Below are 16,577 nucleotides of genomic sequence, written 5' to 3'. Positions count from 1 at the left end.
AATCTCTGTATATTCTTAAATTTGTCTGAAATATAAAAATATAAATTTACACGAATTTTAAATTTTATATTTGAATGACTGCATGGAGCTCTACCTCCAAAAGCAATTTAGGAAAACCCAGCCGTTAAGCAAAGCAACCGTTTGTGCCTCGGGTAGAAAAAACGGACGTTCGATTCTAAAAAAAAAAAGAAAAAAAAGGAGGATCGAGTCATTGCTTTGGATCGAAGGATCCTGCCCGCAGCTGAGTTCCTCCTTCGCTCTTCCAAGTTCCAAGTCCAACCCCCTTCTCCCCTCCCCCTCCCCCTCCCCGCTTCTTCTTAAAGCTTCGAGTCAGAATCAACCCCCTCCCCAACGCAAGGCAGACTTCTTCTTCCCTCATTCGTCCTCCTCCCAATCACCGGATCCCGGAATCAGCCAGGACCAGGACCCCTCCGTACGTGAGCTCGGTTGTTCTCCCCTGGCTAGTATAATCCAGCGGAAGGTATGCGCATGCTTCGCGGAGTTTCTCCAAATCGTGAAAAAGGCATTAGGTTTTGAAGTTAGGCGGATGAAGCTGTGGGGGTCGATGGGGGAATAGAATTTGGTGGGAGTAGGGCTCTGAAGGCACTCTTAATATGTCGATGGTGTTGTAGAAGGATTGCGATTTCCTTTTGAGTCTGCATTTAGAGGGCACTTTAAATTCCTCTCTTTTTTTTCCTTTTATTTACTTTAGAGAAGCCGCACTATATAAGTGATTTGTTCCAGATGAATATTTTGTGTGCTGTATGCTTAGCTCGACATATATATTCGTGCTTCAGTGCACTGCTAAGATGTTGATTTTGTATCTGTTTTTTCTTGTTGTTCTGACTCTTTTTCTGGCATAGTACTTCATGTCAGCGAGCAATCTTAGGCGGCGGCTCCATCATGCGGATGTTGATGGAAGGAAGAATGAACATGTTGACATATGCCATGTAGATTCCCTGGATGAACCTCTACTAGGGAAGTCTAGTTATGATGATGGCGGATCAGAAGTTAGTAATTTTCTAAACATAATTTCATAACTTCTTCCAACCTTGGGGGTGAATGCAGAGTATTGACAAATGTCCTTACCTCCTGAAGGTATATGACCCCAGAAGGCAAGACTTGTGGGATGATGATGATAGGAAAAAGGAACAATTACACTGGTCGTTTCTTTTCTCAAATTTGATTGCACAGTGGGCACAGTGGTTAGGTACTGCTCTACGCATTCATCTATACACTCTGTAATGCTTGACACTGACGGACTGTTATATTGTCTTCTAGTTTGATGGTTTTCTATCACTTGGTATGCGAATTTACATATTAAATTATTATTCATCTTTGCCAAATATAGATTCACTGATTAGTTCGTGTAAACGGGTAGGCAGGTAGCTATCATGAAATTAGAAGTAATATTTCTGATTTCAAATCCATGACATATCTTTGATTGTATCAAGTCATGTAAACAATATACTGATGTGGCAATGCTCTATCTTGGAAGTCGTTGAGTTTTTGTTCTAGACGAATTTCTAGTAGCTATTGATGTACTTCCTAGCCATGATTTTAATTCTGTGATATACTGATATTCTTCTGTCCTTTTTGCTATTTGTTGCAGCAAATATTATTGTAAGCTCCGGGTCAATTTTTGGTAGGTTGTTTCCCTTTTCTTCGGATAACCAAACCAGCAATCCAGTATATCTTAGTCCCTTGCAGGTAACATGTGGAACAAAGTTAGATAAAACAGGCCCTTAGAATTATTTAAGTTCTGAACTTCTGTTTTACAGGAAGAAAGATTGGACAATTTAAGACGCAGATTGAAAATCCCTTTTGACGGTTCCCGTATTGAGCACCAAGTACATACAACCCATTTGGAAAGCTCGGGCATGCCCTTCTATTATTATTTTTCCACTAGTCGTGCTCTCATAGAAGCAAAGCAACTGATCTGCATTATTCTTTTTAGGACGCCTTGAAACAACTGTGGAAGTTAGCTTACCCAAGTCGTGAGATTCCTCCTCTAAAATCAGAATCGTGGAAGGAGATGGGTTGGCAAGGCACTGATCCATCAACAGATTTCAGGTCTCCTTTGAATGGTCTTGACTGTTATGTACCAGGCTACGCTTATGGTGTAGTTTACTCAATTGATAAAGCCATCTAACACAAATAGTCTCCATGCAGGGGTGGTGGATACATATCATTGGAGAACCTCATCTTTTTCGCTAGGAACTACCCAGTAAAGACCTAGACTCCAAAACTGCGGTCATATCTCTGTTATTATATAGTTTCGTCTGATCATTACATCTGTTCTGTATCAGGCATCCTTTCAAATGCTTCTGAACAAAGTGCAAGGTCAAAGAGCAGATTGGGAGTACCCTTTTGCAGTTGCTGGTATCAACATTTCATTCATGCTGATCCAGATGTTGGATCTGCAATCAAGTAAGAGCACGAGCAATTCATTGCTTCTAAGAAAATTGCTAGAACTTGGTTCGAAGAAAACTAAATTTTCTCCGGTGTTACTTTTTGTAACACCTACTTATGGGCCCACATGTCAGATATTATATTCCTTTATCATCTACCTTCCTCTCAATATTGAGCCAACTTGGGTCCCACACATAGTCAACTCTCGTAGAACCTGGTTCTGGTACTAGAGTGGGCACTAAGATTTGTTAGTACCAGTGAAATTACCAACATTGGCCATGCTCTGTAATGCTATTGTTCCTAATTCCTAGTTTCTGCGCTTCTCACTTCTTCGCAGCTGTTCCATCTTCAAAGTCAGGAGTCCGTTTCCTGGAACTACTCGGACGAGATGAAAATGCATTTGATCACCTCTATTGTGTAGCCTTTCGGATGCTTGACGCCCAGTGGCTCGTGAAACGTGCCTCATATATGGAGTTCAATGTAAGCTTTTTTGCATTCCTTGTAGGCTAATCCTGCTTTTAGTTGTACCATTAATCTGTAATTAGCTGCATTACTATTTGGTTGTGTCAGGAGGTGATGAAATCCACGAGAACTCAGTTGGAGCGTGAACTGGTTTTAGAGGATGTATTGGCGGTCAAGGACCTACCGTCTTACACAATGCTGGACAAATAATAGAGCTTCTGCATTTGATTTGCCGTGAGATAGATCTGACCCTGCTATGGGGGATCGGAGAGCGGGATGGGTCGACTCAGACTGAAGGGCTACTAACTTGATGTGTCGGTGTCTGGTGATAAATTGTGTATGGCCCCTTGTTGTGGTTGTATATTGTTGCATGTAGTCCATTATTCAACTTGATCGTGAGGAAAATTTGAGGCGTTCAACATGTATATATGTAAGCATGTTGTTCATGTATCTCTGCAGCTTTCATACTTGCCACAATAAAAAAATAAAGGAGGTAAATACACTGGGAGTGCCTAAACTTGCATTCGATGGTCACTTTGGTAGCTTATAAGTTGCAAAACGCAAGTTTCTGTTGCTTGAACTTGCCTCGATGTGCAAATATGATGCCTCATCTGGTATGCCATGCCTGTGTGGTGCGTGTATTCTTGTTTGTAGCTGTCTACAGTCTACTCTGAGGTGTGCATGTGGGCCCCGCTTGTCAGCATAATAGAGAAATAAACCTCTCTTGAGGTACGTGGATCCTACATATCATCTTGCGGGGTGTAGAAATATGAACAAACAACGGTGTTGTCCACGATTCAACCCCAAAGACCTCATGTGCTACACATCACACATGCACATTGTTATGATCCTGGATAAGCAAGGTACACTGACAGTCTTGGGAAGATACGTCTCTATATGAGGTGTGCATCCAACATATCATCTCGTGGGGTGTAGAAATATGAACGGTCTCTATATGAGGTGTGGATCCAACATATATCATCTAATGGGGTGTAGAAATATGAACGAACAATGGTGTTGTCCACAATTCAACCCCAAAGACCTCATATGCTACACATCACATATGCACATTGTTATGATCCTGGATAAGCGAGGTACACTGACAATCTTGGGAAGATATGCCTGTTTAGTGGTGGGACGGGCTTCAAAGATTTACAGTTGTTCAATGACGAGCAAAGCAGGCCTGGAGACTGCTAGACAAGCCAGATAGTTTATGTGCCTTCGAGGACGATACTTTTTGGATGGGAACTTTTTACAAGCTCGCTACCCTACGGATGCTTCGGTGACGTGGAGAGCCATTTGCCAGCGGAGGAAAGTTCTGAAAGCAAGCCTCTCATTAGGCTTATAGGTGATGGACGAATGACTGAAATTTGGCATAACCAGTGGATCGAGGGAACTATCTTAATGAAGTCATTGGGCATATTTTCATATAAACTGATTCATCTAGTTCATATCTCATTGAGGAGGATTCTGGAAGGTGGGTCGAAAAAGTGATGCACACAATGTTCATTGCACCAGATGCAGATGCTATACTGAAAATGTCGAGGCCCGGGATATGACTTGCTGATTTTTTTGGGCTTGGGCATGGGAGCGCATGAGCGTTTTCTCAGTACGGTCGATGTACGAAATGTTGTTAGTGTTAGGTTGATCTTTTCCGCGTGTGCCCAACGGCCCACCGGATCCTTGATCCATGTGCCCTGATCGGGCGCGCCCAACCCATTATGGTTGGTGGGCCCATGTGGGGGCCGGGGCACGAGTTACGAGGTTCGCCGCCGCCACTTTCCCCACCTACACGCCCTATCAATCTAGGGTTAACGCGGTGTTCACGGAAAGCACTACCGCCACCACATCTCTCTCTGTCACCGCCGCCGCCACCACCTCACCGATGGAGGCCGGCGGGAGCTCCTCAAGTGTAGGACAAGGTAAATCCACCGTCTATGCTACTGGGATCCTAGCCTACACCATTGACTGATCCTATCAATGGTATTAGCCCAGGTAGGTGTATTTGATTTTCGGTAGCAAAGAGAGAAATCCCCAAGCCCCAAAGAACCCTAGCAGGGCAAAGAAAACCGGAGAGGGCCTCGGGCCTCGCCGGCAAAGAGCGCCACCGTAAGGCCGCGCCGACCCTCTAGATCTCGACGCGCATCGGCAAGCAGAGGCATCGGAAGAAGGTACCACCTCTCCAGGGGCAAAGAACAAATCGGGTCGAATCCGAAAAACAAAAAGAAATGCAAATAAAACCACTCCCTCCGAGGGCAAAGAACAACCCCACAGGGGCGAAGAGCTCCATTACCAAACCGCTCGACAGCGGCGCGCTCACCGCAAGGCGGACGCGCAGCCGGCGAGGGGGTTGGCAACGAAGCGGTTTGGGGACGCGCAAATACACTCCCTACGGGGTACAAAGGAGGGAGACCCCGCTCAGAGGGAAAGGGAGGCCTCTGCGCCTTGACCCACACCGACTGCGAGAGAGAGCCGTGCGGGAGAGAACAAGAAACAACGGCGCGCACGGCGCTGTGGTTGGTGAGCCCGCCGCCAGTGGCCGAGCTTCACCCCCTCATGGTGCCACGCGATAGAGAGGTTGGAGAAGGAGAGAGTGCTCCGCAGGGGAGAGAAACCCAGCTCGGGCTCGCGCGGCGCGGTGGCGTGACGCCGCCACCAGCGCCGGAGCTCCCCGGCTGTGTGGTGCCACGCAAGGGAGAGAAACCCAGCTCGGGCTAACGACGAGAGAGAGAGAGAGAGAGAGAGAGGCGCGGCGGGAAAAAATGAACCCTAGGGTTCCCCATTGGTGGTTGCAGGGCTTTTTGTCCCACGCGAAAGGGGCGGACAACCGTCGGATTAGATCTGACGGCCCCGATCGAGCGGCCGGGAAAACCCTAGCCTCCAGTGGGCTGTCAGGCCAAAAGGGGAGGAGGCCCGGCCCAGGCCAAAGAGGCGCCCCAGGCCACGGGCTGCGCGGGAGCACTCCTCGGGCCAGGCCGGTTACGGCCGAGAGCAAAGCTGACAATTTTTTTTTCTGTTCAGTTTTTTAGGCACATTTCAAACAATTTTAAATTTCCTTTTCTATGCATTAATTTTCCAATGATTTTTTTTATAAAATAGAGAAGTAAATAGAAATTTTCCTGCAAAGAAAAATAAAAGTTTCTGAAAATAAAAATAGAGTTTTTTTCAAAAAAAAATCATGGATTTTATAAAGAGGATAATAAAGTTCATGAATTTTTTATTTAGTAACAGTGTAAAGTAGAAAAAGTACATGAATTTTATTTTCACGTTTTCCGCTGCAAAGCATTTATGCATTTATTTTAGTGCTCTTTTTACAAAGAAAATAAAAGTTAAGAGAGAATTACAATTAAAGAGCACATTAAAGTGACTGTTTATTAAAATAGAATATGATTCTGTTATTTTTTTACCAACGTTGTTAATAAGATAATCATGTTTTATCGTTATTAGAATTAAAGGTGCATTTATTTCTATTTTTGCCCAAGGGTAATATAGTTTTAATTGCATAGACAATTGTGTGTTTAATTTGACCAACGTTAGATTAATGCATATGATTGTTATATAGTTTTTGTTGCAGAAGGATGGCGATATCGATGAAGACGTGGGCCACCGAATTAAGGCTGGGTGGATGAAGTGGCGCCAAGCTTCTGGCGTACTCTGTGACAAGAGAGTGCCAGAAAAGCTAAAAGGTAGGTTTTATAGGACAACTATCCGACCTGCGATGTTGTATGGCGCGGAGTGTTGGCCAACCAAGAGACGACATATCCAATAGTTAGGTGTAGCAGAGATGCGCATGTTGAGATGGATATGTGGCCACACAAGGAAGGATCGGGTACAGAATGACGATATACAGAGAGACTTGGGGTAGCACCGATTGAAGAGAAGCTGGTCCAGCATCGTCTCAGATGGTTTGGACATATTCAACGGAGGCCACCGGAAGCGCCGGTGCATAGCGGACGGATAAAGCGTGCTGAGAATGTTAAGAGGGGTCGTGGTAGACCAAACTTGACATGGGAGGAGTCCGTCAAGAGAGACCTGAAGGTTTGGAATATCGACAAAGACTTAGCCATGGACAGGGGTGCGTGGAAGTTAGCTATCCACGTTCCAGAGCCATGACTTGGCTTCGAGATCTTATGGGTTTCAACTCTAGCCTACCCCAACTTGTTTGGGACCGAAAGGCTTGGTTGTTGTTGTTGTTGTTGTTGTGATTGTTATACTGATCTCACTTAAATTGTGATAACTAAAAGATATTACCTAAAAGATATTCCGACACTCAGAGGTGATAACTACTGTGAGTGGAGGAAGAAAGTAGACATGGATTTTGTCTGTGCTGAGGTGGACTGGGTTCTGGAGGAACCACAACCCGTTAAACCTCCACAGCCAGTGAGAGATGCAAAAGACACTGATGTTGTATGGGAGAAAAAGCAGAGGGATCATGCTCCAGTGGAGATGTCCTACACGCTCAGCAATCAAAAGTGGATCAACGCCAACAAAAAGTGTCTGGCATTTATAAAGAATACAATTGAGAACGCCATTGTGGGCTCAATTGCAGAGTGCACTTCCACAGGGGAGATGATTACCAAGATAAAGAGCCAGTTCACTGGTTCTTCAAAGACATATGCCACCCAGTTGATAAAACAACTGGTTACAGAGAACTACACTGGTGGTGTCCATGGCATTAGAGAGCACATCCTTTAGATGAGCAACATGGAAGCAAAGCTCAAGCCAATGGACGCGGAAATCAGACCAGCACTCCTCGTGCACTTGGTCATGGCTTCACTGCCAAAGGAGTTTGAAACTTTTGTTGTAAACTATAACATGTCACCTCAAACAAGGGACATTGAAAAGAGAATAGCAATGTGTGTCCAAGAAGAGGACAGACTGAAAGCCTCACATGGTGGTTCAATCAACTATGTGAAGGACAATAAGAAAAAGAATTTCAGTCAAAACAGCAAAGGTTCTCCTTCAAATCCACATGGTAAAGGCCCCTCGCATTTTCAGCATCAGCAAAAGCCTCTTCGAGTGGACAGGGACACTTGTCTCCACTGCAAGAAGACAGGGCACTACAAAAAGGATTGCCCTGACTGGGTAAAGACCATCATGGCAAAAAGAGGTAACGACATCGTTTCCTTTGTTAATGAATCCCTGTATTCACAGTTGTTGAAATTTACTTGGTGGATTGACTCAGGTGCAACTATTCATGTTGCAAACTCTTTACAGGGATTCCGTACGACGAGGACTATGCAAAAAGAGAAAGAAGTATTGAAGTCACAAATGGCGTCCAAGCAGAAGTTGAAGCTGTCGCCGACATCTCCTTGGAGTTGGCTGAAGGATTCAATCTTTTGCTTAGAAACATCCTATTTGTTCCTTCATGCAATAGACATTTAATAAGTGTTCCTTGCTTAGATAAAGACAATTACAAATGTTATTTTGGACATGGCAAGTGTGCCATATGGTATAATAATGCTTATGTTGGTGTTGCTTTACTTCATAACGAGCTTTATTTGTTATCACTTCGTAAAAAAGTGCATTACGTGTGTAATGTGAATGAGCAAGATTCCTCATGGAACAAAGAACAAAAGAAAAGAAAGAGAACTCACGACTCCTCGAAGTTATGGCACTATCGTTTGGGCCATATTTTGAAATGGAGGATAGAAAGACTAATTAAAAGTGAGATTCTTCCTCCACTAGAGTTCCCAGATTTAGAACAATGCATTGATTGCGTTAAAGGAAAGTATGTAAAACAAATTAAAAAGGGTGCAAACCGAAGCACCGGAACACTAAAATATCCACATTGACATTTGTGGACCATTTTCCGTGAAAAGCATGGATGGCTATGACTCATTCATAACATTCACAGATGATTACTCCTATTTCGGTTATATTTATCCAATCAAAGAAAGAAATGAAGCATCGGATAAAACCAAAATTTTCAAAGTTGAAGTTGAAAATCAGCTTGACAAAAGAATAAAGATAGTGAGATCTGACCGCGGGGGGGGGGGGGGGGGGGTAAGTGTTGGGGAACGTTGCATGGGAAACAAAAATTTTCCTACGCACACGAAGACCTATCATGGTGATGTTCATCTACAAGAGGGAGATCGGATCCACATACCCTTGTAGATCTCTAAGAGGGAAGCGTTAAGAAACGCGGTTGATGTAGTGGAACAGCTTCGTGATTCAAATCACCGTCATCCCACGATCCGTTGCGGTCTAGCGCCGAACGGACGACACCTCCGCGTTCAGCACACGTACAGCTCGATGATGATCTCCGCCTTCTTGATCCAGCAAAAGAGACGGGGAAGTAGATGAGTTCTCAGGCAGCGTGACGACGCGCTGGTGATGGTGATGATCTATTCCTGCAGGGCTCTTCCCGAGCTCCGTAGAAAACTGATCTAGAGGAAGAACTACGAAGTAGAGGTTTAGGGTTGCAGGTGGCTAAAGTTGTGTCTCAAAAACCCTAAAACCTCTAGTATATATAGGAGGAGGGGAGGGGCTAGCCTTGGGGCTCAAGAGAGCCCCTAGGGCGTCGACCGAGTGGAGGAGGAGGGTACTCCAACACCAATTCGCTTTGGGGAAGGAGGAGTCCCCTCCTTCCTTCCCACCTCCCTCTTTTTTTTCTCCTTTGATTTTTCTTCTAGCCGACATAGCTCCATTGGGCTGGCCTCACCAGCCAACCAAGGGCTGGTGCGCCACCCATGGGCTATTGGGTTCTCTCCCGGGTGGGTGGCCCCCTCCCGATAAAAACTCAGAACCCATTCGTCACTCCCGGTACACTGCCGGTAATGCCCGAAATCTTTCCGGAGGCCAAATGAAACAATCCTATATATCAATCTTCGTTTCCGGACCATTCCGGAAACCCTCGTGATGCGTGATCTCATCCGGGACTCTGAACTACCTTCGGTCACCAACACCTATAACTCAACTATACCGAAACGTCACCGAACCTCAAGTGTGCAGACCCTGCGAGTTTGAGAAATATGCAGACATGACCTGACACACTCCCCGGTCAATATCCAAGAGCGGGACCTGGATGTCCATATTGGATCCTACATATTATACGAAGATCTTATCGGTTGAACCTCTGTGCCAAGGATTCATATAATCTCGTATATCATTCCCTTTGTCCTTCGGTATGTTACTTGCCCAAGATTTGATCGTCGGTATCCCTATACCTATTTCAATCTCATTACCGACAAGTCTCTTTACTCGTTCCGTAATACAAGATCCCATGACTAACACTTGAGTCACATTGCTTGCAAGGCTTATATGTGATGTTGTATTACCGAGTGGGCCCCGAGATACCTCTTCGTCACACGGAGTGACAAATCCCAGTCTTGATCCATGCTAACTCAACCGACACCTTCGGAGATACCTGTAGAGCACCTTTATAGTCACCGAGTAACATTGCGACGTTTCATACACACAAGGTATTCCTTCGGTGTCAGTGAGTTACATGATCTCATGGTCATAGGAATGAATACTTGACACGCAGAAAACAATAGCAACAAAATGACACGATCACATGCTACGTTTATATTTGAGTCTTGTCCATCAAATCATTCTCCCAATTTTGTGATCCAGTCATCAAGTGACAACACTTGCATATGGTCAGAAAACTTTAACCATCCTTGATCAACTGGCTAGTCAAATAGAGGCTTACTAGGGACATTGTTTTGTCTATATATCCACACATGCATTTATGTTTTCATTCAATACAATTATACCATGGATAATAAACGATTATCTTGAAACAGGAAATATAATAATAACTATTTTATCATTGCCTCTAGGACATATTTCCAAAGTCTCCCACTTGCACTAGAGTCAATAATCTAGTCTCACATCGCTATGTGATTTACATTGGAATGAATCTAACACCCATACAGTTCTGGTGTTGATCATGCTTCGCTCGTGGAAGACGTTTAGTCAGCGGATCTGCGACATTCAGATCCGTGTGCACTTTGCAAATATTTACGTCCTCTCCTTCGACATAGTCGAGGATGAGGTTGAAGCTTCGTTTGATGTGTGTGGTCTTCTTGTGAAACATCGGTTCCTTTGCTAGAGCAATGGCACCAGTGTTGTCACAGAACATAGTTATTGGATTTAGTGCGCTCGGCACAACTCCAAGATCTGTCATGAACTGCTTCATCCAGACACCCTCCTTAGCTGCCTCCGAGGCAGCCATGTACTCTGCTTCACATGTAGAATGTGCTACAACGCTCTGCTTGGAACTGCACCAGCTTACCGCACCCCCATTAAGAATAAATACGTATCCGGTTTGATACTTAGAGTCATCTGGATCAGTGTCAAAGCTTGCATCGACGTAACCCTTTACGACGAGCTCTTCGTCACCTCTATAAACGAGAAACATTTCCTTAGTCCTTTTTAGGTACTTCAGAATATTCTTGACCGCCGCCCAGTGTTCGACTCCTGGATCACTTTGAAACCTGCCTGCCATACTTATGGCCAGGCTGACATCTAGTCTTGTGGACAACATTGCTTACATGATAGACCCTATGGCTGAAGCATAGGGGACGATACTCATCTTTTCTCTATCTTCCACACTTACTCGACACTGAGTCTTACTCAACTTTATACCTTGTAACACTGGCAAGAACCCCTTCTTGGATTTCTCCATTTTGAACTTCTTCAAAACTTTATCAAGGTATGTGCTTTGTGAAAGTCCTATTAGGCGCCTTGATCTATCTCTATAGATCTTAATACCTAATATGTAACCAGCTTCTCCTAGGTCTTTCATTGAAAAACATTTGTTCAAGTAATCCTTTACGCTCTCTAAAAACTCCACATTGTTTCCAATCAGCAATATCTCATCCACATATAATATTAAAAACGCTACAGAGCTCCCACTCACTTTCTTATATATACAAGATTCTCTAACAACTTGTACAAACCCAACCGCCTTGATCACCTCATCAAAGCGCTTATTCCAACTCCGAGATGCTTGCACAAGTCCATAAATGGATCACTGGATCTTGCATACTTTGTTAGCATTCTTTGGACCGACAAAACCTTCGGGTTGCATCATATACAACTCTTCCTTCAGAAAATCATTAAGGAACGCCGTTTTTACATCCATCTGCTAGATTTCATAATCGAAAATGCAGCTATTGCTAACATGATTCAGACGGACTTAAGCATCGCTACCGGTGAGAATGTATCATCGTAGACAACTCCTTGAACTAGTGAAAAACCCTTTGCCACAAGTCGAGCTTTTATAAATGGTCACATTACCGTCCGCGACCGTCTTCTCCTTAAAGATCCATTTGTTCTGAATAGACTTACGACCTTGAGGTAATACTTCCAAAGTCCATACTTTGTTTTCATACATAGATCATATCTCGGACTTCATGGCCTCTAACCATTTGTTGGACTCCGGGCCCACCATTGCTTCTACATAATTCGCACGCTCATTGTTGTCTAACAACATGATAGATAAGACAGGATTCCTGTACCACTCAGGAGCATTACGTGATCTTGTCGACCTACGAGGTTCGATAGTAACTTGATCCGAAGCTTCATGATCATTATCATTAGCTTCCTCCTCAACTGGTGTTGCCTCGACAAAGATTTCTCTCTGCCCCGCACCACCATCCTGTTGGAGCAGAGGTTCCACAACTTCATCAAGTTCTATCTTCCTCCCACTCAATTCTTTCGAGAGAAACTCCTTCTCAAGAAAAGCTCCATTCTTAGCAACAAACACTTTTCCCTCGGATCTAAGATAGAAGGTGTACTCAATTGTCTCTTTTGGGTAACCTATGAAGACGCACTTTTCCGCTTTGGGTTCCAGCTTTTCAAGGTGAAGCTTTTTGACATAAGCATCGCATCCCCAAACTTTAAGAAATGACAACTTTGACTTCTTGCCATGCCATAGCTCATATGGTGTTGTCTCAACGGATTTTGATGGTGCCCTATTTAAAGTAAATGCAGCTGTCTCTAATGCATAACCCCAAAACGATAATGACAAATCTGTAAGAGACATCATAGATTGAACCATATCTAACAAAGTGCGATTACGACGTTCGGACACACCATTACACTGTGGTGTTCCAGGCGGTGTCAACTGTGAAATGATTCCACATTGTCTTAAGGGAGCACCAAAATCGAAACTCAGATATTCGCCCCCTCGGTCAGATCGTACGAACTTGATCTTCTTGTTATGATGATTTTGAACTTCACTCTGAAATTGCTTGAACTTCTCAAACGTTTCAGACTTGTGCTTCATCAAGTAGATATATCCATACCTACTCAAATCATCAGTGAAGGTGAGAAAATAACGATATCCGCCGCGCGCCTCCACACTCATTGGACCGCACACATAAGTATGTATGATGTCCAACAAGTCACTCGCATGCTCCATTGTTCTGGAGAACGAAGTCTTAGTCATCTTGCCCATGAGGCATGGTTCGCACGTGTCAAGTGATTCGAAATCAAGTGAATCCAAAAGCCCATCAATATGGAGTTTCTTCATGCGCTTTACACCAATATAACCTAAGCGGCAGTGCCACAAAAAGGTGGCGCTATCATTGTTAACTCTACATCTTTTGGTCCCAATGTTATGTATATTTGTGTCATCACAATCAAGATTCAATATGAACAAACCCCTCACATGGGGTGCATGACCATAAAAGATATTACTCATAAAAATAGAACAACCATTATTCTCTGATTTAAATGAGTAACCGTCTCGCAATAAACAAGATCCAGATATAATGTTCATGCTTAACACAAGCACTAAATAACAATTATTTAAGTTCATAACTAATCCTGATGGTAACTGAAGTGAGACTGTGCCGACGGCGATTGCATCAAACTTTGAATCATTTACCACGAGCATCGTCACTTCATCCTTCGCCAGCCTTCGTTTATTCCACAGTTCCTGCTTTGAGTTGCAAATGTGAGCAACAAAACCGGTATCAAATACCTAGGCACTACTACGAGAGTTGGTTAGGTACACATCAATAACATGTATATCACATATACCTGGTTTGGCGTTGGCCGCCTTCTTATCAGCCAAATATTTGGGGCAGTTGCGCTTCCAGTGACCCATCCCCTTGCAATAATAGCACTTTGTTTCGAGCTTAGGTCCAACCTTGAGTTTCTTCGTCGGAGTGGCAATAGATTTGCCGCTCTTCTTGGAGTTACCCTTCTTGCCTTTGCCGTTTCTCTTGAAACCAGTGGTATTATTGACCATCAACACTTGATGTTCTTTCCGGAGTTCTGACTATGCGACTTTCATCATCGTGAATAACTCGCCGGGTGACTTGTTCATCCCTTGCATGTTATAGTTCAAAACAAAGCTCTTGTAGCTAGGTGGCAGTGATTGAAGAATTCTGTCAGTGATAGACTCTTGCGGAAGTTCAACTCCCATCTCAGCTAGACGGTTTGAGTACCCAGACATTTTGAGCACATGTTCACTGACAAACGAATTCTCCTCCATTTTGCAAGCATAGAATTTATTGGAGGTCTCATACCTCCCGATCCGGGCATTCTTCTGAAAGATAAACTTCAACTCGTGGGACATCTCATATGCTCCATGGCGTTCAAAGCGTCGTTGAAGTCCCAGTTCTAAGCCATACAAGACTGCACATTGAAGTACTGAGTAGTCCTCCTTACGTGCTTGCCAAGCGTTCAAAACATCTTGATCAGACGTAGCGGGTGATTCCTCTCCTAGCGCTGCATCAAGGACATAATTCTTTTTCCCAGCTTGTAGGATGAGCCTCAGATTATAAGCCGAGTGTACAAAGTTGCTACTATCATCTTTCAGCTTAGCTTTCTCTAGGAACGTATTGAAATTCAGGGTTGCTACTGCGTGAGCCATTGATCTACAACATAAAATATTGCAAAGTGGACTTAGACTATGTTCAAGACAATTAGAGTTTAGCTAATCAAATTACTAATAAACTCCCACTCAAATAGACATCCCTCTAGTTACTTGAGTGAGGCATGATCCAAATTCACTAACTCAGTTCCGATCATCACGTGAGTTGAGTGTAGCTTCAGTGGCAAACATCTCTATGCTAATCATATCAACTATACGATTCATGCTCGACCTTTCGGTCTCTTGTGTTCCGAGGCCATGTCTGCACATTCTAGGCTCGTCAAGTTTAACCCGAGTGTTCAATGTGTGCAACTGTTTTGCACCCGTTGTATGTGAACGTTGAGTCTATCACACCTGGTCATCATGTGGTGTCTCGAAACAACGAACTATCGCAACGGTGCACAGTCGGGGAGAACACAATTTTATCTTGAAATTTAGTGAGGGATCACCTTATAATGCTACCATCGTTCTAAGCAAGATAAGGTGCATAAAAGGATTAACATCATTCAATTCATAAGTGACATGATATGGTCATGATCTTGTGCTTCTTGATCTCCATCACCAAAGCACCGGCATGATCTTGATCGTCACCGGCGCCACAGCATGATCTCCATCATCATGCCACCATCGAGGTTGTCATGCTATCTATGCTATTACTACTAAAGCTAGAACCTAGCAATATAGTAAACGCATCTGCAAACACAAATGTTAGTTTAAAAACAACCCTATGGCTCCTGCCGGTTGCCGTAGCATCGACGAGCAAGTCGATATTTAACTATTACAACATGCTCATCTCATAGATCCAATATATCACATCATGTCTTTGACCATATCACATCACATGCATACCCTGCAAACACAAGTTAGACGTCCTCTAATTTGTTGTTGCCTGTTTTACGTGGCTGCTATGGGTATCTAGTATGATCGCATCTTACTTACGCAAAACCACAACGGAGATGTGCAAATTGCTATTTAACCTCTCTCCAAGGACCGCCTCGGTCAAATCCAATTCAACTAAAGTTGAAGAAACAGGCACCCGCCAGTCATCTTTATGCAACAAGTTGCATGTTAGTCGATGGAACCGGTCTCTTGTAAACGTACTAGTAATGTTAGTCCGGGCCGCTTCAATCCAACAATAACGCCGAATCGAGAAAAGACAAAGGAGGGCAGCAAATCGAACATCAATGCCCACCAAAACTTTTGCGTTCTACTCGAGATTATATCTATGCATGAACCTAGCTCATGATGCCACTGTTGGGGAATGTTGCATGGGAAACAAAAAATTTCCTACGCACACGAAGACCTATCATGGTGATGTTCATATACGAGAGGGAGATCGGATCCACATACCCTTGTAGATCGCTAAGCGGGAAGCGTTAAGAAACACGGTTGATGTAGTGGAACAACTTCATGATTCGAATAACCGTCGTCCCACGATTCGTTCGGATCTAGCACCGAACAGACGACACCTCCGCTTTCAGCACACGTACAGCTCAATGACGATCTCCGCCTTCTTGATCCTGCAAGAGAGACAGGGGAAGTAGATGAGTTCTCCGGCAGCATGACAGCGCGCCGGTGATGGTGATGATCTATTCCTGCACGGCTCCGCCGGAGCTCCGCAGAAAACTAATCTAGAGGAAGAACTACGAAGTAGAGGTTTAGGGTTGCACGTTGCTAAAGTTGTGTCTAAAAAACCCTAAAACCTCTAGTATATATAGGAGGAGGGGAGGGGCTAGCCTTGGGTCTCAAGAGAGCCCCTAGGGCATCGGCCGAGTGGAGGAGGAGGGGACTCCAACTCCAATTCGGTTTAGGGAAGGAGGAGTCCCCTCCTTCCTTCCCACCTCCCTCTTTTTTTTTCTTTGATTTT

At 44.1% G+C, this 16,577-nt stretch overlaps 1 protein-coding gene across 2 annotated transcripts; it reads left to right on the top strand.

Annotated features, from left to right (window-relative positions):
• The first annotated feature begins 284 nt into the window (after positions 1-284).
• On the top strand, positions 285-3,391 carry LOC123448761 (ELMO domain-containing protein A). Of its 2 annotated transcripts, none has more exons than XM_045125759.1 (10): positions 285-481; positions 864-1,010; positions 1,099-1,210; positions 1,613-1,710; positions 1,782-1,868; positions 1,958-2,073; positions 2,173-2,227; positions 2,310-2,430; positions 2,750-2,892; positions 2,983-3,391. In XM_045125759.1, the coding sequence occupies exons 2-10, from the start codon at positions 870-872 to the stop codon at positions 3,082-3,084; spliced, it is 975 nt and encodes a 324-aa protein (XP_044981694.1). In that variant the 5' UTR covers positions 285-481; positions 864-869; the 3' UTR covers positions 3,085-3,391. The 2 variants fall into 2 exon arrangements, with proteins under 2 accessions (XP_044981694.1, XP_044981695.1); XM_045125760.1 differs by having other exon boundaries at positions 287-481; positions 1,782-1,850.
• Positions 3,392-16,577: the final 13,186 nt, after the last annotated feature.

Source organism: Hordeum vulgare, chromosome 4H, assembly GCF_904849725.1.
Source record: "Hordeum vulgare subsp. vulgare chromosome 4H, MorexV3_pseudomolecules_assembly, whole genome shotgun sequence".
Lineage (NCBI taxonomy): Eukaryota > Viridiplantae > Streptophyta > Magnoliopsida > Poales > Poaceae > Hordeum > Hordeum vulgare.
This window is presented reverse-complemented; position numbering and strand designations above follow the sequence as displayed.